At 43.4% G+C, this 27,705-nt stretch overlaps 3 protein-coding genes across 4 annotated transcripts; 1 reads left to right on the top strand and 2 right to left on the bottom strand.

The window, feature by feature from the left end:
- Positions 1-1,250: 1,250 nt before the first annotated feature.
- On the top strand, positions 1,251-8,447 carry LOC100821021 (transcription factor GTE9). Of its 2 annotated transcripts, none has more exons than XM_010235971.3 (10): positions 1,251-3,153; positions 3,234-3,279; positions 3,356-3,511; positions 5,379-5,443; positions 5,586-5,625; positions 6,716-6,784; positions 6,879-6,991; positions 7,081-7,147; positions 7,223-7,365; positions 7,450-8,447. In XM_010235971.3, exons 1-10 carry the CDS (start codon positions 1,780-1,782, stop codon positions 7,708-7,710), a joined length of 2,334 nt encoding a protein of 777 aa, XP_010234273.1. In that variant the 5' UTR covers positions 1,251-1,779; the 3' UTR covers positions 7,711-8,447. The 2 variants fall into 2 exon arrangements, with proteins under 2 accessions (XP_010234273.1, XP_010234272.1); XM_010235970.3 differs by having other exon boundaries at positions 3,231-3,279.
- Positions 8,448-8,684: 237 nt separating this feature from the next.
- LOC100846830 (lysine histidine transporter 2) lies at positions 8,685-12,922 on the bottom strand. Its single transcript, XM_003573279.4, has 8 exons — positions 12,680-12,922; positions 10,884-11,038; positions 10,299-10,685; positions 9,777-10,170; positions 9,551-9,656; positions 9,366-9,457; positions 9,205-9,273; positions 8,685-9,096 (listed from the first exon to the last, which is right to left on the bottom strand). The coding sequence occupies exons 1-8, from the start codon at positions 12,713-12,715 to the stop codon at positions 8,998-9,000; spliced, it is 1,338 nt and encodes a 445-aa protein (XP_003573327.1). The 5' UTR covers positions 12,716-12,922; the 3' UTR covers positions 8,685-8,997.
- A 1,562-nt stretch (positions 12,923-14,484) lies between these two features.
- On the bottom strand, positions 14,485-19,984 carry LOC100846521 (lysine histidine transporter 1). Its single transcript, XM_003573278.4, has 7 exons — positions 19,771-19,984; positions 17,192-17,346; positions 16,297-17,077; positions 15,503-15,608; positions 15,289-15,380; positions 15,110-15,178; positions 14,485-14,999 (listed from the first exon to the last, which is right to left on the bottom strand). The coding sequence occupies exons 1-7, from the start codon at positions 19,810-19,812 to the stop codon at positions 14,901-14,903; spliced, it is 1,344 nt and encodes a 447-aa protein (XP_003573326.1). The 5' UTR covers positions 19,813-19,984; the 3' UTR covers positions 14,485-14,900.
- Between the last annotated feature and the right edge of the window lie 7,721 nt (positions 19,985-27,705).

Below are 27,705 nucleotides of genomic sequence, written 5' to 3'. Positions count from 1 at the left end.
TGTATCGCGCAAATGCTTACATATTCGTACTCATCAATTGCCCAAACAAACAATCGATGTCATGCCATAAAGCTCGGTTCAAATATGGAAATCCGCGTGTAGATAGCCCCCTCGTAGAGGTACCACGTGCTCCATCCATTGTGCGTGTATAAGAACGGCACACATAGATGAATCTTACGGAAAGAAATGCTCAACAACGCCACATATAAGCTGTCCTTTCAAGCCAAAGTAAAACATGTGTTTCTATCTACCTATCGGGAAACCGATTAATCTCCGACCATTAAACCTCTATTGATTTCGCAAAAAAGGCAGGGGTACAAAATTAGCACGCATGTATAAAACAGCAGGCAATGCTCCTCTTCCAGAATGAAATTCTCGGCGGTGCCAGATACGAGCTATAGTTGTATCCTTTTCCCGTGGGTCACGTGTTTCTATCTGCCCAGCCCACCAGGAAACCAATTAATCTCCTGCCATAAAAACTCAATTCGTGTATCAACAAACAGAGTCGTAGAAATAGTAACACATGTGTATAAAAACCGCACACACTGTCGAACCTCTCACGGAAAGAAACACTCGACGCTGGCGCATACGAGCTATAGTTGCAATCCTTCAACACGAAGTAACCGTGTCTTTTTGTATACCCACTAGGAAACCAATTAAAACCTTACCATAAAACACGATTAATACCTTCGAAAACCAGGCACAAAGATCTCAATGTGCATGCATAAAAACACGTGTCTTCGAACTTCTTACGGAAAGGAACACCGGACGGTGACACAGTACATGCTACAGCTGCAATCCTTCCGCGCAAAATACTCGCGTCTTTCTGGCCACCGGAGAAACCAATTAATCTCTTCCCGTGAAAACCTGATTCATACCATAATTTTCCATACCATAATTTTCCAATACGAGGGGCAAAATAAAAATAAAATTACCTTTTCTAGAGGGGCGGACTGCCATGCCCGTGAGTCTATATATGACGTCGGAATCACACACGTGACCGAATTGCAGCATACGAAGAAGAAGCCCTAGCTCCTGGACACGCAACCGCCGCCCCCCACATCCGGCCGTCCGCTGCAAAAACCCAACGGCCAGGATCGCGCCTCGCGAAGCCAGAGCCGGGCAAGAGAGACTGCGCGGTGGGTCCGCCTGCGAAAAGAGGCCCACAGCTCAGCCGCCCGTCTCACGTCGCTTACAAGTGGGCCCCCACCGTTTCGCGTGTCCAGCCTAGTTAGCTCGGGGAGCGGCACCGCGAAGAGAGAGAGACGGGAGACAGAGGAGAGAGAAACCCCAAGCCCAGGTCTCGCCGCCTTCGCCTTCGCCTCTGCGGCCGCGCTCCGTTCGGGTAGGAGGAGGAGGAGCTCGAGGGGTTCTCCGTGCCCGTGGGAGCGCGGAGGCGGCGCCGGCGTAGGTGCCTGCGGGGGAAGGGCGCGAGATCTCGCGGCGGCGCCGCCGGCTTTGTGCGGTGGTGGGGGTGTTGGCGGCGGCGGCGGCGGGTGGTGCTGGCTCGGTGAGTCGGCTCGATCCTTCCTCGCGGCGGCGCTCCGGCAATCGAGCTGCTCCGCGGCCCGAATCGAGGGTTTTGGGGGCCCGCCTTCTTGCTCGTGGCGGCCCGTGGAATAAACTAACCGCTCGCTTCAGGCGGGCTAGGGTTAGGTTTTCGGCGGAATTGCGGGCGGGATTTTCTCGGCTGAAGGCGGCGGCGCATTGTGTTGGTCGTTCGCGAGGAGGGCTGCCTGGCTGCTGCTGCTGCCTCTGTGTGCCTCCCTTGTGCGCGCAATGATGGGAAAGACGCAGAAGTTCTCCAAGGGGCACCCTGTGGGGTTCGTGCCGGACTACCGGTACGGGGTGGAGACTGGTGGGGCGTCCAAGGTGCCTCCTGTGAATCCGGCGCGGACCGAAGCCAAGAGGAAATGCATCAACTTGAATACCGAGGAGGGGGGCGATGCTCCTGGATTTAACGTGCCGCGGGAGGTCTTTGAGCTGTCGAGGATGTCGGTGTCGGATAGGAAGGATCTGGAGATGAAGCTCCGTCAGGAGCTCGAGCAGGTGAGGGCCCTCCAGAATAGGCTGTTTTCCAGAGGCGCTTTGACGAGCATGAATGGTGCGACTTCCTCGGCTCCTGGGGGTGATTTCAACGGCAATAAAAAGGATGGGAAGCTCAAAAGGAGCTATTCAGTGCAGTCTGGCAGAGGACTGATGTCATCAATGGCACAGCCTGCAGTCAGCTCCATTAACTACGCGCCGTTGTTTAAAAAATGCCAGGACCTTCTAAGGAACCTTATGCGGCATCGCTATGGACAGACATTTTCTATCCCAGTCGATCCTGTGAAGTTGAACATCCCTGATTATTTTGATATAGTCAAGCACCCGATGGATTTGGGTACCATCCAGAAAAAGTTGAATTCTGGCTCGTATCCTACACCTTGGGAATTTGCCGCAGATGTGAGGCTAACTTTTAGCAATGCTATACTCTATAACCCACACAATAACGTTGTGCACCAAATGGCCAAAACTATGAGCAGTCATTTTGAACCTAGATGGAAGCCTATTGAGAAGAAGCTTCCTCGACCAGAGGAGGAGCCCTCTGTCGTAGAGCCCTCAATAGTAGAGCCCTCAGACAAAGGTGCAGTTGAGAAAAATTTGATTGTCAACAAGGTCCCGTCTGAGAAAAAGCCTTCAAATAAAGGCGCATACAAGAAAGGCAGCTTTCAGAAGGAGGAGGCGGTTGCTAATCCAGTTTTGCAACCGAAGAAGAGGAAAGCATCTCCTTTGGTCCAGGATGCTCCAGTAGCACCAGAGGTACAGATGGTTCAGGTGGTTGAGGATGCTCCAGTAGCACCAGCGGTACAGGTGCCTCAGGTGGCAGAGGATGCCCCAGTGCGACCGACTGATATGGAGATGATGACAGATAAACAAAAAGTTGATCTAAGCGTAAGGCTTCAATCATACGGTGGATTTATTCCAGAACATGTAGTTGAGTTCATAAGGAGGCATCTTAACGATGATAACGACGCCGATGAAGATGAGCTGACTATTGACATGAATGCTCTCGATGATCCTACACTATTTGAATTACAGAAGCTTCTTGATGACTACGATAGAGAAAATCCGTCTGGAAACCCTACAAAAGACGAGTATCACGAGGTTGAGGTGGGTGTTGTGGTAATAGAGATTGATATTTCATTACTCATTAGTTAATTTGCTGATAATTCTTTTCTTCTGTTCAGCAGTTTCAAAATGAATATGGACTCAGAGACTCATCAATGCATCATGAAGGTCCTTTTCTCCTCATTCATTTTTTCTTCGTGATAGTTATTGTTGTTCTAAGTTAATATTGTATACGTGTCAGCAGGCAATGAGCTTGTTGAAGAAGACATTGATATTGGTGGGAATGATCTTCCACTTTTAACATATCCTCCTGTGGTATTTGAAAGTGAAACAGCAGACAGAAGCAGCAAGCATAGTTCTTCTAGCAGTTCTAGTAGTGAGTCAGGATCATCCTCCAGTGGTAAGTATTTTTTTTCAATTATGGTTTATCTTCACATATTACATTCCCTAAGTTTCTATCTTGACTTACCTGATACCGTTTTCAGCGATATTTTTTTTCCATTATAGTTCTTAACATTTGGATTCCATGTTACATGCTGCAAATTGATAACCTTGCTGGCACTACCATTATTAAGGTCGCTTAAGTACTCAATTGATGTTTGCATAGTCGCTACTCGCTAGCGCCCTTGACTGGGACTCCAGGTTGGCAGAATTTATTGATCAAGGTTGTGTCTTTAAGTTGAAATCGGTAGGATTGATAATTGTGGCATGTTGGTTTCTAATCTAGTTCAATTTTAGAAAGAGTTGGTCATTGTGCTAAATGTTATTCATTGCAACCCCATGTTAGCAATTGGATTTAACTCACATGGCACCAATAAGAGCCTGTGTACCTATGTGTGCTTGTTACTTGTATGTGGAACAAATAAGCAAGTTGTGTTTTTAACAGTATGAGTAACAAGTGTTGCAGTGCTTACGGGTGATTCTGTTGGGCCCGTTCACTTTGAGGTGTTCATAATTTGTATTGTGATGATAGCTCACAGGTCAACATGGCCCAATTTTGTTCTTCACTTATCTTTGAGGCGGCAATTCATGGTCACTTTTGCTCATGCTGCTGATATTTTTACTTGAACATGCATTTACTTAAATTTGGACAGTAAGTTACCAGACTACCAGTGCACAATTGTACATTTTTTTTGGATGATTGAATTTCATGAATATGTCACTAAACAACACCATGGTGTTAATCATGCTAGGTGTTGAACAAGTATGCATTTAGGACTTATCTTCCACCTGCTTAACTGATCCATATTAATGTGTAGCAATTGTTGAACATGTGCCATACTCGCACCGTAAAACATATGTGGACTCGGGGCAGATTGTATTTTGCCATAAGAGTTTTATCCCCGATAAGAAATTTACTGATTTACCTCAGTATGTTTGGATAAAGTTGAAGCAGTATTTTTTAAGCTTCATGGCCATGTTTCTTTTTCCTATTTGGCCTGCCTTTTCACAGTGCAGTGCACACCCTACCCTTCAGCTGAGTTGTTCCCCAGCTAATTGTAGCAATTAACACTCAACACAGAGCATTAAGATACCTACAGCATGTTTGGTTTGGTAATAAATTTACTTATGCTTCATTTGTGATTTTTTGCTCTGCTTCACTTCAAGCAAGTCATGCTTGTGAATGTCAGCTACAAAGTGCCCATACCTATTTCCGTGAGGGACAAAAGGATGGGAAATGATGTTGCTAAAACTGGCTGTCTGTTTATAATTATATACTTTGTTTTGCGCTGTTGTATGTCCATGTACAAAAACCTGGACAGAATGTGATAGTGCTACTAAAAACATTCACTATTTTCTCATGTTAACTTCCATAATGTAGAACGGATTCTCTAGTAGCATGGTCTAGTTCCACAAATAATGCATTTCAATTGTCCTGCTTTATTTTTGTACAACTCTGCATACCCCTAGAGCAGCTCTGGGGAGCTGTTTGACCCAGTCTGTGAGTCTGTAGTTAAAGTAGGGCCTGTTTTTATGTTCATTGAATTATTCCTTTTGAAGACAAGCCATCTCTCTTGAGCTGTACATTATTACTATCCATAAATTTGTTTCTTTCATGATATTACACGATAAAACCAATATGAAGAAAACAAGCCAATGTCCATTAATTTCCTTATTTCATGATATTACACAATAAAACTAACATGAGGAAAACAAAGCAATATCTCTTGGTGCATGCTGTTTCTCTTTATTGCCATTCTCCTTCAGTTCATGTATATTCATGCCCAACAATGTGGATTATCTATCGTTTTCTGTTTATGGCTCAGATTCGAGTAGTTCTTCTGGAAGTGATTTGGATGTCAAAGTTCCTCCACCAAACATTGGGGCCAAGGTGCTTCTGCACACTTACTGCATTCTGAGAATCTGAAAAGTTTATAGAACAGTATTAAGTCCCAAACAAAATTGACATGCTACCGAGTCAGATTATGTTGGGACATCTGTTTTCTCAATGGTTCCTCTCTTCTTACATGCAGGAGAACACACTGTCTGTGGTTAGCTTGGATCAGGAAAATGGTATGATGTTTTCACATAATACCTTGTTAGTTTGAGCTTTGAAGCAAAACCAGTCTATTGCCTATGTGCAAGTATAAATTCCTCATCATGCATAGCGCAAAACCAACTAAGTCACTCAATTCAGTAACCAAGCCCAGTCTTAATCATTAGCGCCCATAAGCTATTTTTGTAAGTTTGGGCAGTGGAAGGCTAAGCACCTCATTTAATGCTATCTCATGTGATCCAATGGATTAATACTCGGGGTTTTTTCCCACGGAAGGAATACTATCAGAGTTTTAGTCTTTTAGAACTTGAATTATGCAACCATGTTGGACTTGACAGTTGACGCAAGCTAAGGCCCTGTTTGTTTGGGCTTCAGCTTCAGCTTTTGGTGTTTCTAGCAATCTCAAAAGCACTTCTCCCATTTACACATGAAGCTGAGAAGCACCTCCGGACGTGCTTCTCAGCTAGAAGCACCAAAAGCACGTCTGGAGGTGCTTCTCAACTTCATGTGTAAATATGAGAAGTGCTTTTGAGATTGCTAAAAGCACCAAAAGCTGAAGCTGAAGCCCAAACAAACAGGGCCTAAGGCCAAGCATGCCAGACATTTCAAGCGATTTTCCTATTTTGCATATTACAGTTCAGCCAAATCGAACCCATTTCATTCAGACACATTTTAGTCTACCAAATATCGAACTGTTTGCCTTACCCCCCCCCCCCCCCCCCCCCCGCCACTCTCCTTCTCCTTAATGAAAATGACATGATGCTTGGCATGTTCAAGAGAGGAAAAAAACAAGTGGAGTCTATTATTTGGTTTGACCCATTCTTTGAGTGTTAAATTGTTGCAAATTGCGGTTGGACACTTTACTTATTGGGTATACATGTTATCTTTGATAACTTCCTTTAATTCTTTCACTTCTTTGTCATTTCTTATGTATAACTTTGTTGTTTCTCGTAGATAATAAAGTATTTTGTAGAAACGATGTGGGATACAGTTTGACCTCGAAACATCTCAAAGTGCTTATGGATTTACTTTATTGAACTTCTGCAACTTTAGAACAGCTACCTGTGTCTCGTGTATTTTAGCTACTCTCAATTGATATGTTTGCAGATTCACGGAATACATTGAATATAACAGAACAAAGTACTGACCCTGTACTTATTTCTGCTGACAATGAAGGTAAGCTTGAACGTTTGGGTCTTTTTGAATAAAAGTGCACCTTTGGTAGACAAAATGGTTTCCTTGCAGCTTATTTGATTGATGGATATTTCAGATGAGAATGTGTCTGAGAAACAGGTCTCACCTGATAAGAAATACCGAGCTGCCCTTTTGAAAAGTCGCTTTGCTGATACAATTCTGAAGGCTCGTGAGAAGGCTCTTGATCAGGTATTTCTTGGAAAGCAGTTTATTGATGGCTTTGTTATCTGGGCCTTGTTGATGCTTCCCAGTAAGATTCATATGATTGTTAATACCAGGTTGCGCAAAAGGATCCTGAGAAAGTTCAACGTGAGAGGGAGGAGCTTGAAAGGTTACAAAGAGAAGGTGAGATGAATTGATAGTCTTTGGGCTGATACACCAACTGCAGTTCTGTGTATTGAGGTACAATCTTCATTACAGAGAGAGCACGTTTACAAGCTGAGGCTAAAGCTGCCGAGGATGCTCGCAGAAGGGCTGAAGCAGTGGCTGCTGCTGAGGCTGCTGCAGAAGCTAAACGCCAGAGAGAGCTTGAGAGGGAAGCAGCTCGGAAAGCCTTGCAACAGGTAAACCCAGGATGTAATTTGGCAAGCAACATCTTGCTCTGTTGATATCCATACTCTGAAGTGTGAATTCCATTGATCCTGCAGATGGAGAAAACCGTAGAAATCAATGAAGGGAGCCTCTTTTTGAAAGATTTTGAAATGCTAGGAACTGTCGCGGGTGAACAGCACCCGGACTTGGTAGGTGAAATGAATCCAACTCATACGCCTGAGGGTCTCGGGTTTCAACTTGGGGGCAACCCCCTAGAACAGCTCGGATTATATATGAAAAATGATGACGAAGAAGACGAGGAAGTCGGATCTGCATATGAACCAACAGTTGATGTTGAGGAAGGCGAAATAGATTGACAGCTTATGGACCATCCAATTATACACTGAGGGTCTATTGGCATAGCTGAACCGGATAGCTATTTTTTGATGTCTTGGTATTTGAAGTGCACATTGATCCTGACGGTCCCATTCCTCTACTGAATTTTGAACTGCACAAGTTTCTGGAGCAAAACCTAGCAGGCTTTTAGATGTGTATGGAAAACCAGTCGGCATGCATGCGGTGGGGTCCCAAGGATGAGTCTATCTTAAGGTGGGTTCACTGTCAGCCTTGATGAAGTTAATACCAGCCCTGTGCTTTTCTGAGGGTCATCTGGAGCTATACTTTTTTTGGGAGGAAAACAGGGAGAGGGGAGGTGTTGTCCTGGGCTCTTGAACACCTAATGTGAGCAGTTTTGAGGGGTAGTTTTTTGATGGCATTTCCTGTTGTGAATGTAAACATGGGAACTGTACAAAGAGGTTGCCTGAATAGATGGAGACAGTCTTTTTAAGTCTTTTTCTGCAGGTTCATCTTCCATTGCTTTAAATCTTTGTGAACAGCAGGGTGACTGACATGATGTTCCATTGTTTGTCGGGTGTATCGTATAATCCTGTCTTTCAGACCCGTCTGTCGTGATGGGGTTTAGAGGTGAGTTATTGGTAGGAGGCGACTGGCTTCGGCTGGTTTCTCATAACTTGAGTGTAATTTTTGTCACATCTGGTGGTGCCGCATTATTATTATTAGTTTCCCCCAAAAGAATGGTGGAAATTTGTAGTTTCATTTTAATTATGATATGCATTATATCAGCATTGCTTGAAGCTTCCGTGAAATTTGCCCATTATACCACATCTTGTCGCCGTTGATATGCACTCAAAATTAAAGAGTACCTATTTTAGACTATCATAAGGAACATTTCTCATGATTCAAGAGTACAAAACAGATCCGTATTTTCACTCATTTGTGTGCACGAATGAAGGCGTGTACATGTGTAGTGCAATTTGAACATCATCTAGCGTAATCCAGCAAAGCGGAACAAACAAAGATTATATTATTAATCCAATACGAGTAATATCTTTTCTGTTGTCCATGAATCGATGGCCTCATCATATCCCTATATCAATATATTTATAGGGAGAAATAGGAATACAAGCACCAAGCTCCCGACATGATATTACCACTAAACACAAGCCTCTCCTGGTCCAACTGACACGTGTCGGACTGTAGATCACCGGCGACAAGCTGTGGTGCAATGGCCTCTCTTCTTTTGCAGGATTGAAAACAAAAAAAAACTTTCAGCAGACTCCTTAGCTGAGAGATTTCTTGCATGTTCACGAGTAGAATTTGTAAGTCTTGGCAGACATGATGATCTGCCTCAACCCTCCGATCGGCGCCACAATCATCAGTAGCACCCCAAGAACAATGCAGGTCTGAAAACCCAACAGAAAATCAGGACGAAATTAAATTAGTTTTTTTTTGCAGAAATGCAAAGAGTAAAAGAGAGTGAAGCTTTGGATCTCTTGGGTTTCTTGTCTTACCCAGTTGCTGAACCACGAGAGGCTGAACCTCCTGGGCTTGCAGATGATGAGCCACATGATGCAGGGAAGCTGCAGAGGAGGGAGAACAAGATTGTTTGTTCAATCAGATCAGAATTCAGAATTGCACATACCACATTGCTGTAATGGGATAAAATGCTTACAAAATATGTCGTGGGTGCAAAGGCGAGCCCGCCGAAGAACCCGATGAGGCCGCCGAAAAATGGGAAGGTGATGCCGACGAACATGGTGAATGCTGCATAGATTGCATTATCTCATCAGTGAACTGGGAGATGGCTGAAGACATGAAGATTTCAGAGTTGAGAGAGGTTAAAGAGGGAGGCATTACCAACATAGATGGTACGAGCGATCACACGGAGTTTCAAGCCGGGCGCGAATTTCATCTTCTTCACCAGCAGCGTCTCCATCATGTCGAACACCGGCATCGCGTAAATCTGTTCACGATGACACATAAGATTTTGATTTTAACCAATCCTCATCCTGCTCTAGTACCATGTCAAAGTTGGGAGAAACTGAAATTGCATGGACAGGGTGATCTGAGTGTGAGGTGTTACCTGGTAGCTGCCGATGAGGTGGACGACGACCATCATGTTGGCCATGGCGATGAGCCACTTGGGCTTGTTGAGGGTGATGAGGATGTTGTCGTCAACACTGTTGCCAAAGGCCCAGTAACCGATCATCGCCACCGGCATGTAACATGCGGCAATTATTACGTAGGCAACAACCACACCCTTCCACATCGGCTTCTTGGAAGGCTTGTCGGGCGTCGATGGGATGGTGGCCTGGATCTCCAGCACCACATTGTGACCAGAGTATGAGAATGCCACATCACCTAGGCCTCCCAAGAAGCCAAAAACCTGTCCTGCTGTCGTCGTTGCCCGAAGGCTGTAGTCCACGTTAGCCGACTTACCCTTGTCCAAAGAGGCACCCCAAGCAATCGTCGAGTAGCTGCATCATGTGTTCTTGTCAGGGTTCACAATTTCGATTGCAATGCAAGCTCAAGTTTTTTCAGAAATTTGCCAGATTTGCTACAGTTAATAAATACAGGGTATCAGTGTAGGAGACATATATGTCACCTGAGCGACATGACGGCTGCAGCAAGGGAGATGCCTGAGATGGAGTTGAAGTTGGGGAGCTGGGAGAGGACGAAGTGGACGGAGGCGAAGATCATGATGAAGTAGCTGAGCTTGATGTCCTTGCACCTGCCGTCGCAGATGACGTCGTGGAACTTCTTGAGCGAGTTGCCACCGGTGACCATGTAGACGATGTTGAGGCTGACCTCGACAACGAGCTGCTGTGGCACCACGATCCAGAGCCCGAGCTTGTCCCCGAAGGCGTACTGTCCAAGCTCATGGTACCGGTCGAACCGCCTCCCCGGAACGATCTCGTGCATCTCCACCATTTGCCACAGGGTGTACACCGTAATGATCCACGACAACGTCATTACCGCAATACCAGGGCCCCTGCATGAAACCATCAGGATCAATAAGCTGATAAGTATACTATATGAAGAAAAATAGAATAATGCAATTGCGACTCAGCAGTTCTTAAAACAACGACTGTCAATGAGTATGGCATGTGGGTGCCCACATGTCATACTCGTAGCAATTCGCCATTTTAAAAACTGCAAGCTCTGGAACAGTATGCTTAGTAGGACATACCAACCAAGCTCAGACATGGCGTAGGGGAGGCTGAGCACCCCAGCACCGACCATGGCGGTGACATTGTGGAAGGCCGAGTACCACCACTTGGCTTTCCTCGACGACGTGATCGGGAGCCAATCATCGATCGCCTTCTCCTGCGCTGTCCTCTCATCCTGCCAAGTTTTTGCACCATTCTTGTTTGTTAGCAATCAGGGCATAGAGATTTGATGATCTTTCAGGAGTACGCTATAGATTTCTCCAAATTGTCGACGATGATCTGGACAAACTAATTTGTGACTGTTGAATTTCTTTAAAGTTATCTTTTGGATAATTAACTAGTGACAGATAATTGCCATGTTTGAAAATTCCAAACCACAGTGGTTCCCTTTTTGTTGTCGGCAGTTGACTTGTCACATGCAAGTAGTCGCCAAAGACAAAAACTATATCAGATGCATATCAAGGACACGTCATAGAAAAGATCTTTGATTTTTCTATCAAGCACGTTCACCAATCAATACAAGGCAGCATGATACCAGTCTCTAACAATAATTTTCTTTTAAACTAGCATATTGTCTTATTTTACATTTTCAACGAGAAATACAGCAGGGAGCCAAGGAACCTGCCTTTAAAAAAAAACATATTATAATTGTTTTCTCATCTGGAAGACTGAAATAACTTTGAGAAACATCCAAACCTTCGGCGTGCGGTTTTCTACGAAAATTCTTCCGATCGATAGAAATAAGATTGTTTATCAATTTGTTATTTTATTTAAAATGAATCTCATGGTGGTAAGAAGCACTAATATTCTGCCGTGAGGACAATACTACAATGAGGAAGTCAGTTCATGGAAAAAACCTACAAAGTGAACTCCTATAAGTCATAAGGTGTGACCTATATGTATATTCCTGGTCTTGGAAAGCGAAACAACAGTGTACTGAAAGTATTCATCAAGACCCTTCATACTTGTTTAGTCCATGGTGTGTTGGACCATGCGACAGAGACAGCGAAAGACTTCCTCGTCCATTAATTGTTTCTATATATACATGCATTTCTCTAAATAAATTAGAGAAACAAATACACACGCGTTTCTCTAAACAAATTGCAGAAACAAATACAACTGTAATGAGTTAATAATAATACCAAAAACAGATAATCAGATAAACTGGAAGGGAGTTAATGGTACAGGCAAATATCGCAAACAGAAACAAACAGAGTGCCAGATCGCAAGACCTTAATTTCCAGTAAATTATTCCGTGTTTTTAGGCAGGGCATCACGGATCACAGCACCGATCTTATCACAGCACAAGATGCATACCAGAAAAAAAAATGTCGTTAGTTGTTTTCGATCCTCCCTAAAACTAAGGCACCAAGATTTTTTTTTTAAAATTACACGGTTTCACGGGTAGATAGATAGTAATAGACAGCTTTTCACATCAAGGAGATGATGAACGACCGGCGGGCTACATGACGGGAGAAAGAATGAGAGTACTCCAAAAAAAAAGAAACTTTTTTTAATGTTTGTTTCTGTCCTGTTTTTCATGGGTTAACTACTGACACGAATTTTTTCAACCCCAATCGCTTTCTCGTGGACTCAAACAACTCTCATAATTTCGCCTTCTCCGGCCCTCCCCTCCTTCTCATCAAGAAGTAGAAGAAGAAGAAGAAAGGAAGGAAGAGATGAGAAAAAAAAAACTTGGAACAAAATTCCGGATCGAGTTGTTCCCCATCTAAAGAACATTGTCGAGAAACAAACCAAAACCAAAATCGATCATAACAGAGAACAGAGACAGAGAGAGAGATTGGTGGTCAGTTACCTTGGGCGGCGTGTAGTTCTCCGCCTGGGTCCCCATGGCCGGAGAAGACGACGGCGCAGCTCGAACCCCGATCTCGACGGAGCTTCGAGTCCAACAATGTTCGTTGGCTCCAGAGAGATAATAGGGGGAGAGAGAGAAAGAGAGATGCAGTCTAGTTGAGGCGAGAGGCGGCTTCTCCTCTTGTTTATAGGGAGGGGGGGGAGGAACTAGGAAGAGTCCATGGCCCCCGCGGATGGAGCCAGAGCACGTATCTCGCTGGGGCAGTTATTGCTAGTTTTGTTTCTATTCTTATTCTTATTTATTTTCTCCGCGTTAATTCAAGAGCGGATAAATAAGTGTAGCTAAAAAAAAAGAAAAGGAAAAGGAGAATAAGAATCTCGTTGTGTTGACCGTTGACTCCAGCGCGGCGCTTGAAGGCGGATCCGGTGTTCCGGACGGTTGGGAGCGAGTAGTACGAACCGCCGTGTGTGGGTGTGTGTGGCTCCACTAGGCGCGAGATTTCTGCCCGTTGGATCGTGGATCGACGGCTCCTGTGATCCAGATTTGATCCAGCCAAGAAGGCACAATTCGTTTCTGTCTTTTTTTCCTTCGTTCGGTCCCTCGAATTTTTGTAACCATGACATCTTGCCGTTTATGTATATCTAACATGGCGCTGTACAAATTTTCAGATGATTACTTACTTTGTGGTGTATCATTTTGGTCAATTCGTCACGTGCTTGCACGCGATGGGCGCGGTTTAATTAAGATCTCGGCTTAGCTGCTACTAGTCAACCCCTACTAGAGTTGTTAGTAGATGTTTTTATTTTATTTAAGTATATGATTTCTTTAATTTCGAGGATAAGAGTTGGAGACATTGGGCCCAATGACACCACGTTCACGTGTGAAATGCACTGAACGAAAAGAAACAACTTCACCTGCCCATCAGTTCCTAGGACGCACTGACACGATTAGAACTCACAAACGAAGGTCAACTCAGTTGCTAATTATTAGGCAAGTTTTGCCATCCATGCAGAGGCCGGAGATTTTTCTCCTTTTCGAAAAAAAAGTCAAGTTTTGTCATCTTGACACTCAAAATGTGAAAAGAGTCAGAGAGGGTCTATGAACTTCCATCCAACCATAGTTTAGTTTCTAATCGAAGACTCAAGAAGCCTTTCGCCACAAATTTTTCAATGTTGGATCAACAAGAATATGCTTCCAGCACCAGATACAGAGAGCAACAAGTCAACAAAGTTCTCTCCGTCTCTTGTTTCCTAACGTGCAAAAAGCTTGTGCATAAGAACAAAAATAAATGACAACACTTGTGTGTTGTACAGATGAGTGTGGTAGAAAGTCTATGCAGAGATTGCGGCATCCTTGGACGGAATTGCAGTCCTCGATAGCGACGGCAGTGACGATCCTGGCCGTTGACTTTGACTGCTTGAGCCGAGAAATATTGGAGTGATGGTGATGTGTCTAGTTTTTTTTAGCAAAAACCTTCCGGGAAAACAGGTGAGTGGGAACGAACAACTTTCCTTCGATGGATTGAGGGAGACAGTGGCAGATTTGTACAGAAGTTCCTTGCCACTCTTACGTCGGCATTATTCGCTACGGAATACTCCCTCCGATTCATAAAAAGTCTCTTATTTTGTAGTAAATGGGTGACACATTTTATGAATCGAAGGGATTAGTATTTACTATCGGGATGTAATCACGTCGTCGTTGGTTATGTGCATCCGCCTTATACTTGAAGCGAAAAAGAGGAAGAAGGTTCAGAAAATAGCAGTATTGAACATATATCATCTCAAAGTACCACTACAACAACAAACTTTGAAAATTAAGGATTTGATTAGAGAAAACCATGGTCCATTCATTCTCTTTTCTGCACAACACACACAAGCGCGAAGCCAACTACTTAAGTTCATCCATCCTACAAATACAGAGAAAGAAACAAGATCCAAATCCACAGACACCATATGTATATCACGTATGATTAACCCCCAAAACACAACGCCGTTTTGCTTTTGTCAACTATAAGCCATGTTTAACAGCACATGCATGGCAACAACATCTCTGACCATCCATCCACTCGCCATCCATCATCTTCTGTAATTAACAAATCCGTGGTAGTACTACGTTTCTTCCATTGTTTTTGTTTTACAAGACAAAAATAAAGTTGGTCGTAGACGCTGCCAGAATCCACGGATCATGATGGGGATGATGAGTGGTAGATAATGAGAGTGATCTATGAGTAGAACTTGTATGTCTTGGAGTCCATGATGATCTGCCTCAGCCCTCCGATGGGCGACAGGATCATCAGGCACAGCCCCAGGATGATGCACACCTGATCGACCAAATTAAGCAAAATTAGGAATGACATAATCCAGATCAAAAGAGAAATTAGGAATTAAAAACTGAAAGAAAGCTTGGTGAGTTGTTGATTAAGTTAGTTACCCAGTTGGTGAACCATGAGAGGCTGAATCTCTTGGGCTTGTAGATGGCAAGCCACATGATGCAGGGAAGCTGTACCAGGGGCAATTAGAACAAAACGATCAGGTTGATTCTCATCAGAAAACTCTGAATCTTTCTGGCTGAATTTCTGCAACTAGATCAGCAGATGAGAAAATGCTTACGAAGTATGTCGTCGGGGCGAAGGCAAAGCCACCGAAGAAGCCGAGCAGGCCGCCGAAGAAGGGGAAGGTGATGGCGATGAACATTGTCAACGCTGCAATGCAAAGGCAGAGGAGTTGCATCTCTTCGTCAGTGTTTGTTTCTTCAGTGTGAGAGAGACGCCATTTTTATGTGCAAGTTGCCTGAAGTGCTCAAGCAAGCAGGAAGGGGACTTACCAACATAGAGTGTCCGGGCAATGAGACGGAGCGTCAGGCCTGGAGGGAAATGCAGTTTCTTCACCAGCACCGTCTCAATCATGTCGAACACCGGCATCGCGTAAATCTGTGTTTTGACATACCAAGTTAGAAAAATTAAAGAGAGATTTTACGGTACCCTATACTGTCAAGGGGTGAGAAGCAGTACATAAATCTGGACAATTGGTTTGTTACGGGTAGAATAGATATTTCCCATTTAATAAAAGGATTAAGGGTAAAAGTTTTTTTTAACGTGAATAGCGGTTCCTAATGGGCTGAAGCCCGTTTGCTCTCATCACCAGGCTCTGTGCACGTACACGAGGATGAGATCGTGTGCGTTCAGCAGTCAGCCGCGACTCACCCGGCCGCCGGACTCAGCCGTCCCCGCCGTCGTTGACCTCGCCGGCAAGCCATGCATCACCGGCACGAGCGATCATCCCCGTCGCCGCCCCCCGCACTTCCTGCCGATGTCCCATATGAACCCCTAGGCCGATGTCCTGTGCGGGTATGCCATGGCTGGGTCAGCTTGTTCCAAGAACGCGGCGACCACCGGAAAACCGGAAAACGTGGGAACGCGGGGAGAAGAGGCAGGGAAACAGAATACGTTAATTTCCAAATTACCCCCGACTAGTTGTATACTACTCTATCCGACCAAGCAGTACAACGTGTATTAGGCTGCCGCTGGACCGTTAGATCAAGTTGAATAAACGGATGGTATTCATTCTAGGGTACCATAGAACAGCTCAAAATTAAAACACCGTGCCTAGAAGTTGTACCTGGTAGCTTCCAATGACGTGGATGACGACCATCATGTTGGCGAGGGCGATGAGCCACTTGGGCTTGGAGAGGGTGATAAGGATGTTGTCATCAACACCATTGCCAAAAGCCCAGTATCCGATGAGCGCGACGGGGAAGTAGCAGATGGCGACGACGATGTAGGCGACGACGACACCCTTCCACATGGGCTTCTTGGACGGCTTCTCCGGCGTGGACGGGATGGTGGCCTGGATCTCCAGCACCACATTGTGTCCAGCATAGGCAAACGCCACGTCACCAAGCGCCCCAAAGAACCCAAACACCTTCCCGGGTGTCGTGGTGGCACGGATCGAATAGTCGACGTTGGCGACCTGCCCCTTGTCGACGGAGGCACCCCAAGCGATGGTGGAGTAAGAGAGCGACATGACGGCGGCGGCGAGGGAGACCCCGGAGATGGAGTTGAGGTTGGGGAGCTGGGAGAGCACGAAGTGCACCGAGGCGAAGATCATGATGAAGTAGGTGAGCTTGATGTCCTTGCACTTGCCATCACAGATCACGTCATGGAACTTCTTGAGTGACTTGCCTCCGGTGACCATGTAGACGATGTTGACACCGACCTCGACGATGAGCTGTTGCGGCACGACGATCCAGAGCCCGAGCTTCTCGCCGAAGGCGTGCTGCCCGAGCTCGTGGTACCGGTCGAACCGCTTCCCGGGCACCATCTCGTGCATCTCCACCATCTGCCATAGCGTGTAGAGCGTGATCACCCATGAGATCACCAGCACCGCGATGCCGGGGCCCCTGCAATGCACAATGTACGAGAAGCCGTTCATAGATTATTTGTCGGACTATGTTGACAAAGTGACAACTATCGGTGATACTATTGAGTTTCATGCACCGAACCCGTTCACTTACCAGCCGAGCTCGGACATGGCGTAGGGGAGGCTGAGCACACCGGCGCCGACCATGGCGGTGACATTGTGGAAGGCAGAGTACCACCATTTGGCGTTCCTCGACGACGTGATTGGCAGCCAGTCGTCGATCTTCTTCTCCTGCTCTGTCCGGACATCCTGCACACAAAAGTTTTCACCATTATAATCCATGATCTTGTCAGCCATGAAAAGCATACACAAAGTAAAGTAGTACAAACAGATTCATCAGAAGGTAGCAATTAGAAACTAGATATCTACTGCTAATCCAAACAACCTACTTCTTCTAATTTGTTGTAACCTCGTCCTTGCAATTCTATGGAATCCATCTCATGCACGGAAGGAGAAAAACGGTGGCCGGTATTCGGCAAGAAATTTCAGCAAGAATGAAAGGGACGTCTCTGAAGTTTGAGGGCAAGAGATGATAGAGTAAGAGAAGGATTAACAACAGCTTAACTAGCTTTTAGTGATCCCGTTTCTCCTCGGCAGTTGACTTCCTCACATGGCCAAGTCGCCAAAGTCAAACATCATGGAATGAATACACGTATACGCTTAATATATTTTAACTGCCACCTCATGACTAAGATAAGTTAATTTTTCTTCCAAGCAGGATCACCTGATCCACAACGGTAACAGTATCTTTTTAAATCTATAACAAAAAATTGAGCATCTTCTAATTGAATTGTAGAAGACAGGCTGTGATTATCAAAGCCGTGGTTGAAAATTGGAGCAATACTAGTTTGGCCTGCAGAGAGGCTGAGAACACCAAGTGGCAGCAGCTTGTTTAATTGGATTAATCTTAATTAATCACCTTGCTTCTGACAGAAACAATATGAAATTAGCAAATGGGAGTAGTAGAGTATTGTGGTTGGAGATTGTGGCAGAGCTTAATCTCTTGGATTAAGTGACCACACTAGTTAATTAATCTCACTGGCTTGACCGCCCATCATGGTTAGCTGTGATATGCAATCCCTTTGGCAGCACGCAGCTAGCTGGCCAAATGCCAACGGCTATTCCAATGTATGGCAGTATGATACTATGGTACAACTAGTTTTTTTTTTAAAACAGTTTATTTTACAATTTTGAAGTAGGGGCTGGAAACACACTGCCAAATCCGTTAATTAATCAGTGCTATTAACGAGGAAAAATTTAAGTAGCCAGATGTACTCAAGTGGGCAATTTTAAGTAGCCAGACACACTCCAGGCGATGGAGTACGCAAGTGCTATTTTCGTCTGTCTGGAATTAATATACGAAGAGGAACATCCTATTCTGTACCGAAATTCCTATAAAAAAGTCATCCAAAAATGGTACTAGTATATTCTCTTTTTTTTTGCGAGAATGGTACTACTCATCCTATTCTGCACCGAAATTCCTATAAAAAGTCATCCGAAAATGGTACTGCTACTATATAGTATATTCATCCATAGGAGCTCAGCAATTAATACCATACCATCTTCATCTACGAATTTCTGGTGACTTGCAAATCCGTGACATATATTTCTGAGGTATATATATTTTTGGAAGCAAATTATGACGAGCCAAAGAATAAAAAAGAGGGAGACCTGCAGAAATATCTAGCAAGTGTTCGGTCTTGCACGCTAAAGCGAAACACGCATATGCATATATGATCGAGATACTCTGACCAACAACTCGGTGTACTGATGAAAGTACAAAATTAAGAGAGTTCAGACATCACATCATGGTCAAGACAAGATGTGTACTAACTATCTGCGTGCGTGTGGACCATGTATGCTTGCGATCGTCGACAGAGACCACAAAGAGACTTTTTCAGATGTTCAATTCTTCTGGGTTTTATGTAATTTCTGAAACGAAAATACTACTAATAGGAGTAACACATACCTACTGTAATGCAGTAAGTACTTATGAGGCAAACAAGAATCCATTTTTTTCTTTTAATTGGAGATGGAGTGAGCGAGAGAGAGGGAATTAAATGGAAAATTCGGCAATTAAGGCAGAAAGCATGAGAGAATCACGCAGATTCTATGACGACGAGGATTCTTGGGAGAGTATCTTCTAGAGAAAGATGAAGAAGCAGAAAAGGGGCAGTGCTAGAAAAGTAAGCAAAATGGATTGTCTGTCTCACGTGAAGAAGATGAACAGGTTTACGTCAGAAAAGAAGAAGATGAACAGGTGGGGGGATATATCTCTGTCTTTGGTGGCTTGTTGGTTGGTGTCCGGCTTGCCAGCGTCCCCACTACACTGGACTAGACTAGAATCTAGATTTAGGATCCATGGATGCAAAAGAGGATCTCTTCCATGCCCATGCCCATGGAAATCCAGCCAAAAGACAACTTTTTATTCTTCCCCATCTTATTATTTATCTTTTCAGTGGAATTAGCAAATTGGTAATAACAGTTAAAAAATTGAAGAGGGGAGGTAGGAAAGATAGAGAGGGGAATCGAGATTCGAAACGAGATGGTTCAGTGTTTGCGCATCTTCCTCCTTCCGTGGCTTTATCGCGAACAAAAAATCAGAAAACATGGCATGGAAGAAGATGATGTAGAAGAGATCGAGGTTAGTTGCAGGACGGCGGGGAGACGTACCTTGGCCGGCGACGAGTGGTTCTCCTCCGCCTGCGTCCCCATGGCAGCTCTCTCTGTAAGACTGTAACTGCTCTTCTTCTTCTTCTTCTTCGTCAGGCAAATGGCCGGCCGGAGATGAACGGAGAAAGAGGTGTGTAGTGAGACCAAGAGAAAGAGTTTATAAGTCTATATAACGAGGGCATGGGACTCGACCGCCGTTCTCAAAGGGGGACATCACATACAGTACGCTGTGATTGTGAACACGCGCTGGCTGGCCGGGTTGACCGTTGACTCACACCAGCGAGGCGGCCGGCGACGACTCTCTTATCTCTCTGCCCTGCCAGGACCGAAGCCGGATCCCCTGCGCCGCTCTGCTTTCATGATCTGCTTTATAGCAGGACCACGCGCTGTCCGTCCGATCAGGATCCGACGGCGCAGATCCCGGTGACAAACAGAAATGTACTCCCTCCGATTCATATTATTGTTCCAAATTTGCTTGAATATAGATGTATCTTTGCTAAAAAACGTTTAGATACATGTAATATTTCGACAACTAATATGGATCAGAGGGAGTACTGCTCAAGTAATTCAGGAGGTACTACCGCTCCGTTTTTTATATTGGCAACTCAATTTGTGTGCTTCAATATAGAAACAACTTTTTTTCAAAAAATAAAAACAACTGGATTGAAGTGGCACATGGAAACCAAGGAACTATAGCTAGCTGTGGCTTGGGAAAAGATGGGGGTTTGTAGCATCTAGCAAGCTGAACTAGGGGTTCCTCCAATGATCAAATAATTAAGACCACATGAGCCAAAATAAAAAAAATAAAAATAATACTCGGTGTTGATACCGAAATCCGGTGTGCAGTTTGTATCCGAGTGTGTGTGCTCGGAAACCGAACCGTATCGCCCATGAATTTGCAAGGTTGTAGATAGCTATGTTGCCACACATTTCGATTCGAGATGGATTGATAAAAGTTCGCTGAAAATCATCAGCGTTCATCTGTCCCACTTTTCTTTTCGCGACGGTGTACGGTAGTTCATATATTTGAGCGTCGACTTGGATCGAACGGCTCGGATATCGCATCCGAACCGAGCATGTGTTCGCCATTTGGATCACATGGCCAAGTAGACAGCTGTAAGCAGGTTTGCCAGCTTGTGTGTGTGCTCATGTGGACACATAGCATTGACCAATCCAGTTAGTGAGACAGACGTGCCAAAGCTGCCAATGAAATACATGGCCGGCTTCTTAGCTCCATTAATATATCTTTTACATTTATTTATCCCTGAAAGCGATTTGATCGATTACGGCGTGCACACCTGGAGGAGTCCCCTTGGTTTTAAATCCATCGTGTATAGAGATGAAGAACAAGTTAACTATTGTTGGCCGAAAAAAAAAGAACAAATTAACTATCCTTGGCTTAATAAAGGGCAAATCAAAAAGGAAATCCTCCGGGAACAAAATTAATTACGTCGATGTATCTGCCAGAAAATACAAGAAATTATTTTGAGTTGTTCTTTTGAATGGTTAAGATGACCAATGATCTCATACCATACAAGAGTTAATAACCAGCCACTCATGGTTTGATGAATCCATGAACAGATACAGTAGATCCATCTTAATAAATTGTTAGGTATTGGTACGATGGAGATTTCACTCCGCAAAATCCAGTCTAAACTTAATTTATCACGGTAATTTGGTCGGAAATTTTCATAACAATGCTGCGAGAGGGCGTCGTCCCTCTCACATATTGCCTATAGTGAAGCAATTGTCGGTCTCGTTTGTCTTCTCCATATCCGACGACTTCAGCAAGAAGTCTCTTTTCTTGATGTCGCCTTCGGCAATTGGACACGACGCACCAGTCTCCACGCATGCGTGTGTATCGTGCTTCATAGGATCGGTAGTCGAGAAAAAAGAATGTAACCAGGGAAATTCGGCAGTAATTGGCTTCAAGAGGAATTAAGTACTTCCTCGAGTTCTTGTTGAAGCTCCCAATGCGGGGAGGGAGATTTATTTTGCAATTATTCTGACCATATATGTACTCTGCCTATATGTCTCCTTATACACTACTTATGACATCTCTTGAAGGGACATAATTCTTGTATCAAATTATCCATAAAAAATTCTTTAAAATAGTTATCCATAAAGTATCTCTCAAACTGTACTAGGAGTAGAGATGAATGGAACACCAAACACAAGGGTCATCTCTCTGTTAGCTACATATACATCTACCATTTCTTTTTTTTTAGAATTCCATAATGTGAGCCATATTGTGTCCTATACATTAATGTTTATTAACAGTGACATGTGACTTTGTCCTTCCCTCTGGCACTACCTTTTTTTTTAATGATATACTCATTTTAATGGGCCTAGTACAATAATTTCAAATACTAGTTGCATCTAGCACCTTTATGGCTTCATCTACATCCATGCAAAAAGGCTGCAGAAGTGAGATTCATAGTGGGAGATCATCCATCCTATTAGCTGGGTCCACTTTAGATTCCTTTGCAGTTTGCACCCAACAACCGTGGACGAAACGAAAAGGAGTGGAATCTTCCTTGTACTTTGCAAGCCCTCCCAAGCATTTTGGAAAATTAGCTTTCTGGGGATCCAGAAAAAGGAAAAGGGAGAGGATTAATTGGCCACCAAATATGCAGCCTTTTCGGCTACACGTCACCCCAGCATCATGCACTGATCATTCTCAATTAGCATCTTCAGTTGCCCCAATAGCATGATATATTCCTGACAATAATTAATGCCAAACTTTTTTTTTAAGATAATGGAACCTTTACATGTTTTGCACACATGCAGTAGTGCTATTTAGTTGCTTGGTGCACCCTCCCGTTGACAATTTAAGTAGAGATAGTTTAGGACGTCGAAATTCTTCAGTAATCTTTTTTAAAACGTGTCGTTTGAAACATAAATAATTGGACATTATTGCAAAATATATTCCATGACAGAATAATTCCTAGACATCCATTTGATATTGTCATCGTTAGTAATTCGAGGCGAGCTTCCTTGTCATTGATAGTAGCACTGTAGCATGTTTGTAGAAATCAAAGCACGGAGTAGTAGATAAATTAATGCCGGCCAAGAAACTAAGAAAGGTTATTTACATGCTCAATGAAAACACATTACATATAATTAATTTGCTACTCGGTGTGCCCATGGTATGTATAGCTATCTGACAACCTATAAAACCTGTCAGATTAATTTCGATCATGGTGGATCAACTTGTCCAACTAAGTAGGAGTAATTGACTAATATAACCCGCCTAAATACATAACCGAACTGATTCCTCTACATTATCAGGATAATCATTTCACATGTGTCTATATATACGGTAGACTAACAGCTAGATTATGTATAATTGGAGTACTTAGAGCAGCTTAGCTAGCACGTCATGCGACGATGGAGACGAGAAAAGATACTCTGAATTCCTCAGAAATTTCGTGTGAATGCTGTGGCAACTGGCAGGCGTTCAAGCTGTCGAATCATGCATAATGTAATTAATTAATTAATTAATATTGCTTAGCTAGTCTTCGTCTACTCCGTTAATTTGTTCGAGGCTCATGCGAGCATCAATCATGATATAGCATAGTTTCTTCCTCAAAATAATAATAATCATGATAGCATAGTTGGTCAGCTAATGTTTTGTTTTCTCTAAAAAAAATTGATCAGCTAACTGCCCGACAATTTTGAGGATTACCAATGTTGCTTTGGTGTGGGGACAAATAATTTGTTAGTGCAGCAATTAATCCAACAGACTTGGCGTGTGTGTTTATAACCGTGTATACACCAAATCCAAATAGAAGAGACCAATGCTTACGTAGTGATCAAACAGGGACTGCAGCTAGGAAACAAAGCATAGGGCACCAAAAGTCAAGCAAATGGCAATGGAAAAAAAAGATTTTATTTTTCACCGAGAGACTTTGAATTCGTGACGCGAGAGTTTCGATCGAGTGAATTGTATCCAAGCGTGGAATTTAGTTGGTCACGACAGTATTAATCTGCTAGGATTAGTTATGTTAGAACTCTTCTGTTATTACACCTCAAACAAAAACGTAACACATAAATGAATTCGGAAAGTGCTTTTGTAAAGCCAGCCACGGTACGGGTGATATCAAAACCGATGAACCAAACCCGCAAAAGAATAACCGATTCACCGAGCAACGTATTCCTTCGATCCATAACAAGTGCAGGGTGATCTCCCGCAATTCATGAACGGTTCATCTCCGGCCCTTGAATGTAGCACAGCTGATCGAGCACATGCAAGTCGCTTTCTGACGCCGGGCCCAGGTGAGCTTTTGCCTTGTTGACTTTGAATCTCCTCCAGCGGTCCAGCCCATGACGCCCGAGGCGTGCGGCACACAAATGCTGACTTGTATGTATGCAACTCCAGCAGCATGCCGACGATTATTCCCCCTCGTGCAATTACGCTCCAGATTGCAGCAATTACTTTACGTACTCTCCGTTTCATAAAAATTGACGCTGATTTAAATTAGCTCTACTTCAAATCCATATCAAATTTTATGAAACGGAAGGAGTACATGGTTTTGAACTGCAAAATTGAGTTCCTCGTCCTGCAAGCTAGAGTGAGCATCAATCCTGTCAGACTAACTAGTCCGGCCAAATATATTCCACGCGCATGCACCATGGTCAACTTGACGTGCAGTTGTCCGTATGCAATTTGGCATCACGCAAAATGCAGAGTTTGCAATATTCCATCAGTACGATATTGTTTGACCCAGATTACTTACGTACGTACAGAGGGAATGGATCGGAAGGGCCCAGCAAATACGTACGCGTATGCATGTATCTTGTTGACTATTCCGTACTACAGTAACTGTCAGTGTCAGATGAGATGCTAATTAGGCCACGTCGTACAGGGCATGAATGACATAAAAAAAATGAGAGCGGGCTACGGGCAGGATCCATATTTCTATAAAAGTTATGAAACGAAGAGAGTACATTGACTTGGTTCTTAGTGCTGTATTTAAAGTTGTATGAAGTGCTCAATGCCGTGCAAAAGCATTTAAAAAAAAGCCTAATTAACAACAAGTTTGAAGAGTTTTCGGTGAAAAGAAAAGCCTGAGGAAATACACTCGTGGAATTCCATGCATGCGAATCTTTAATCCAACGGAAAGCTAGAGAAATTCATACCTGGTGGGGCTAAGCTAGCTATACCCATGTTAAGTGCCGTTGTGAACATAAAATACAAACTTCCACGCTAGCTACTAATCAAAGTTGAAAGATCGGCTGTTGCAATCACAGGAATGAAACACAGTGGACACATGCAAGTCTCCGAGTCGTCGATCACAACTCGCATGCACATACGAGGAAATCGCCGTGATGGGTGTAAAAAACACTAGATGAAAGTTTAGGATTACGGTTTTGCTAGATCACAGTCGGCTGAGAAATACAATTTCTCAGTCAACGAGATTAGCCCATCGATTCTTCGTTTATCTTGTTCGAGCGAAGAGAATTCCGATCTGTTTTTTTTAGCGAAACCGCAAAGAGAATACCGATCCCTTTTTTTTAGCGAAACCGATCCGTTTTCCTGTTCGAGGTCGTTCCGATCAGCTTTTATTGACGTAAAATCTGGGCTAGCTATTTGTAGGCCGTAGTGTTGATGGTGGGCTTTGTGTGTTATGGGCTGATTTTGTTTTTATAGCTTGTGTATTGGATAATTACTATAAATTATTTTTTAACCATTTTTAGTCCGTATTTTGTTTTTATATAGCTTGTATATTGTTTTTGTTGTCGATCACTTTTTTTTGGACTTCCTCGTGTATGGTTTTATTTTCTTAGTCTCTATAGACACGTTGGATATAAATTGCACATTCTAAGATTTATCTTGATATGTCTTGTTGGTGGTGTTTCACTTTGGTTTATTTCACGTTGGATATAATTTATAAGTTCTCAATCGACGTCGTGGTCCGTTGGATCTACTTCGTGCAAGTCGTGTGGTTTTTGTTTTTGCTTTTTTGGGCTAGCTGGACTGGCCGGCTTTGGGTTTCGTCTAGATCCATTGCGGCGGCCCGGGTTATGGGTTTGTTTGTCATTGTAGGCTCGTTTTGAGATATATATATAGCATATTTTCAAGTGCAACTTTTAAATTGCATATAACTTTCAAGTGCAACTTTTAAATTGTACATACAATTTCACGTGCAAAATTTAAAATTGGACCTGCAATTTCTCGTGCATTTTTGAAATTGCATATAAAATTTCATGTGCAATTTAAAAATTTGATAGTTATTTTTTCTCGCCTTTTTCCTTTCTCACTTTTTAAAGAAATTGTCATGGCGGTTGATGATTTTTATAGTTTGTATATTGTTTTTATATTTTATCAGTCGGTTTTTTGTTGGACTTCCTCACGTATTGTTTATTTTCTTAGTCCGTATAGACACATTGGATATAAATTATACATTCTAAGATTTATCTTGCTATGTCTTTTTTGTTGGTGGTGTTTTTCACTCTGGTTTATTTCACGTTGGATATAAATTATAAGTTCTCAGTCGACGTCGTGGTTCGTTGTATCTACTTCGTTTCGTGCAAGTTTTGTGGTGTTTGTATTTGTTTTTCTTTTTGTTAGGGGGCTTGCCGGATTTGGGTTTCGTCTAGATCCATGATGAGGCCTGGGTTATGGGTTTGTTTTGTCATGGGGGGCTCGTTTTGGGGGGGGGGGGGGATGCAAGGGATGGCTCTATTTCTTTTTTTTTATAGAAATGTGTAATGGATAGTTTCAGCCTAAATAAATTGCATACGAATTTCAGGTGCAACTTTAAAATTTGCACCTGCATTTTCACGTCCAAATTTTAAAATTGCACCTGGAATTTTAAAAATTGCACCTACAATTTTACGTGAATTTTTTAAATTGCAGCTACAATTTCACGTGCATTTTAAAAATCCAAAGAATTTTCAAAGTACCATAAGGTTGCGACTGTAATTTTTCCAAAGAATAACAAAAATTCAATTGACAATTGCCAGTTAGAAAGCACTACAACCAGCAAAGCTAAACTAAAATCAAGAAGTAATACGATTGTGTTTTTTCTGCCGGTGAAAAACAGGGACAAATATGAGCTGATAAATTGGGCTTAATTTTTTTTCTTTGGACAATGGGCTTATTTGGGTTGCTTTGACAGCAACCGGGCCTAGTAGAGGCAGCCCAGGCTGGACTACGCAGAATTATGGGCTGTGATTAGCATGAGGTTGAACTTTCCTAGAGATACATCGATAGATCTAGACAGACCCTTAGGATTAATTTCCGTGCCTCTCCTGAGCACCGGTCTCATGTATTTATATGCCAAAGACAATTACAACAACCTAACCAATCACGTTTACAACAGACTACGGATTGGCATGATTTCTGTTAAGATGTGCTATCTAGTTAGAACTAGAGGTTCAAACGACAAACGTCAAACAACAGCCTGTCTAACACTCCCCCTCAATCACAACTCCGCAAGTTGAGATTGTGCTTGATAAGCTGAAGTTGTCTGGCGTTGAGTGGCTTGGTAAAACCATCAACAAGCTGGTCATGCGAAGATACAAAGCGAATCTCCAGTACCCTTCGTGCCACTCATTCTCTGACAAAATGGAAGTCAATCTCGATATGTTTCGTGCGAGCATGGAAGACTGGGTTGGCCGAAAGATATGTCACACCGAGATTGTCACACCAGAGAATTGGAGCTTGACTCTGCGAGATGCCCAGCTCGCCAAGAACTGACTGAATCCAGACCAGCTCTGCCGTGGCATTGGCCATTGCCTTGTACTCGGCTTCTGTGCTAGATCACGAGACCGTATGCTGCTTTCGTGCACTCCATGACACAAGGTTCTTTCCCAGAAAAACGGCAAAGCCACTCGTAGACCTCCTGTCATCGACTGATCCAGCCCAATCAGCATCAGAGTATGCAGTGACAGTCATGGAAGCTGAGCGAGAAATGTGCAGGCCATCTT

This window comes from Brachypodium distachyon, chromosome 3 (assembly GCF_000005505.3).
Source record: "Brachypodium distachyon strain Bd21 chromosome 3, Brachypodium_distachyon_v3.0, whole genome shotgun sequence".
Taxonomy (NCBI): domain Eukaryota; kingdom Viridiplantae; phylum Streptophyta; class Magnoliopsida; order Poales; family Poaceae; genus Brachypodium; species Brachypodium distachyon.
The sequence above is the reverse complement of the archived record's forward strand: the minus strand, read 5'-3'. Positions and strand labels throughout refer to the sequence as shown.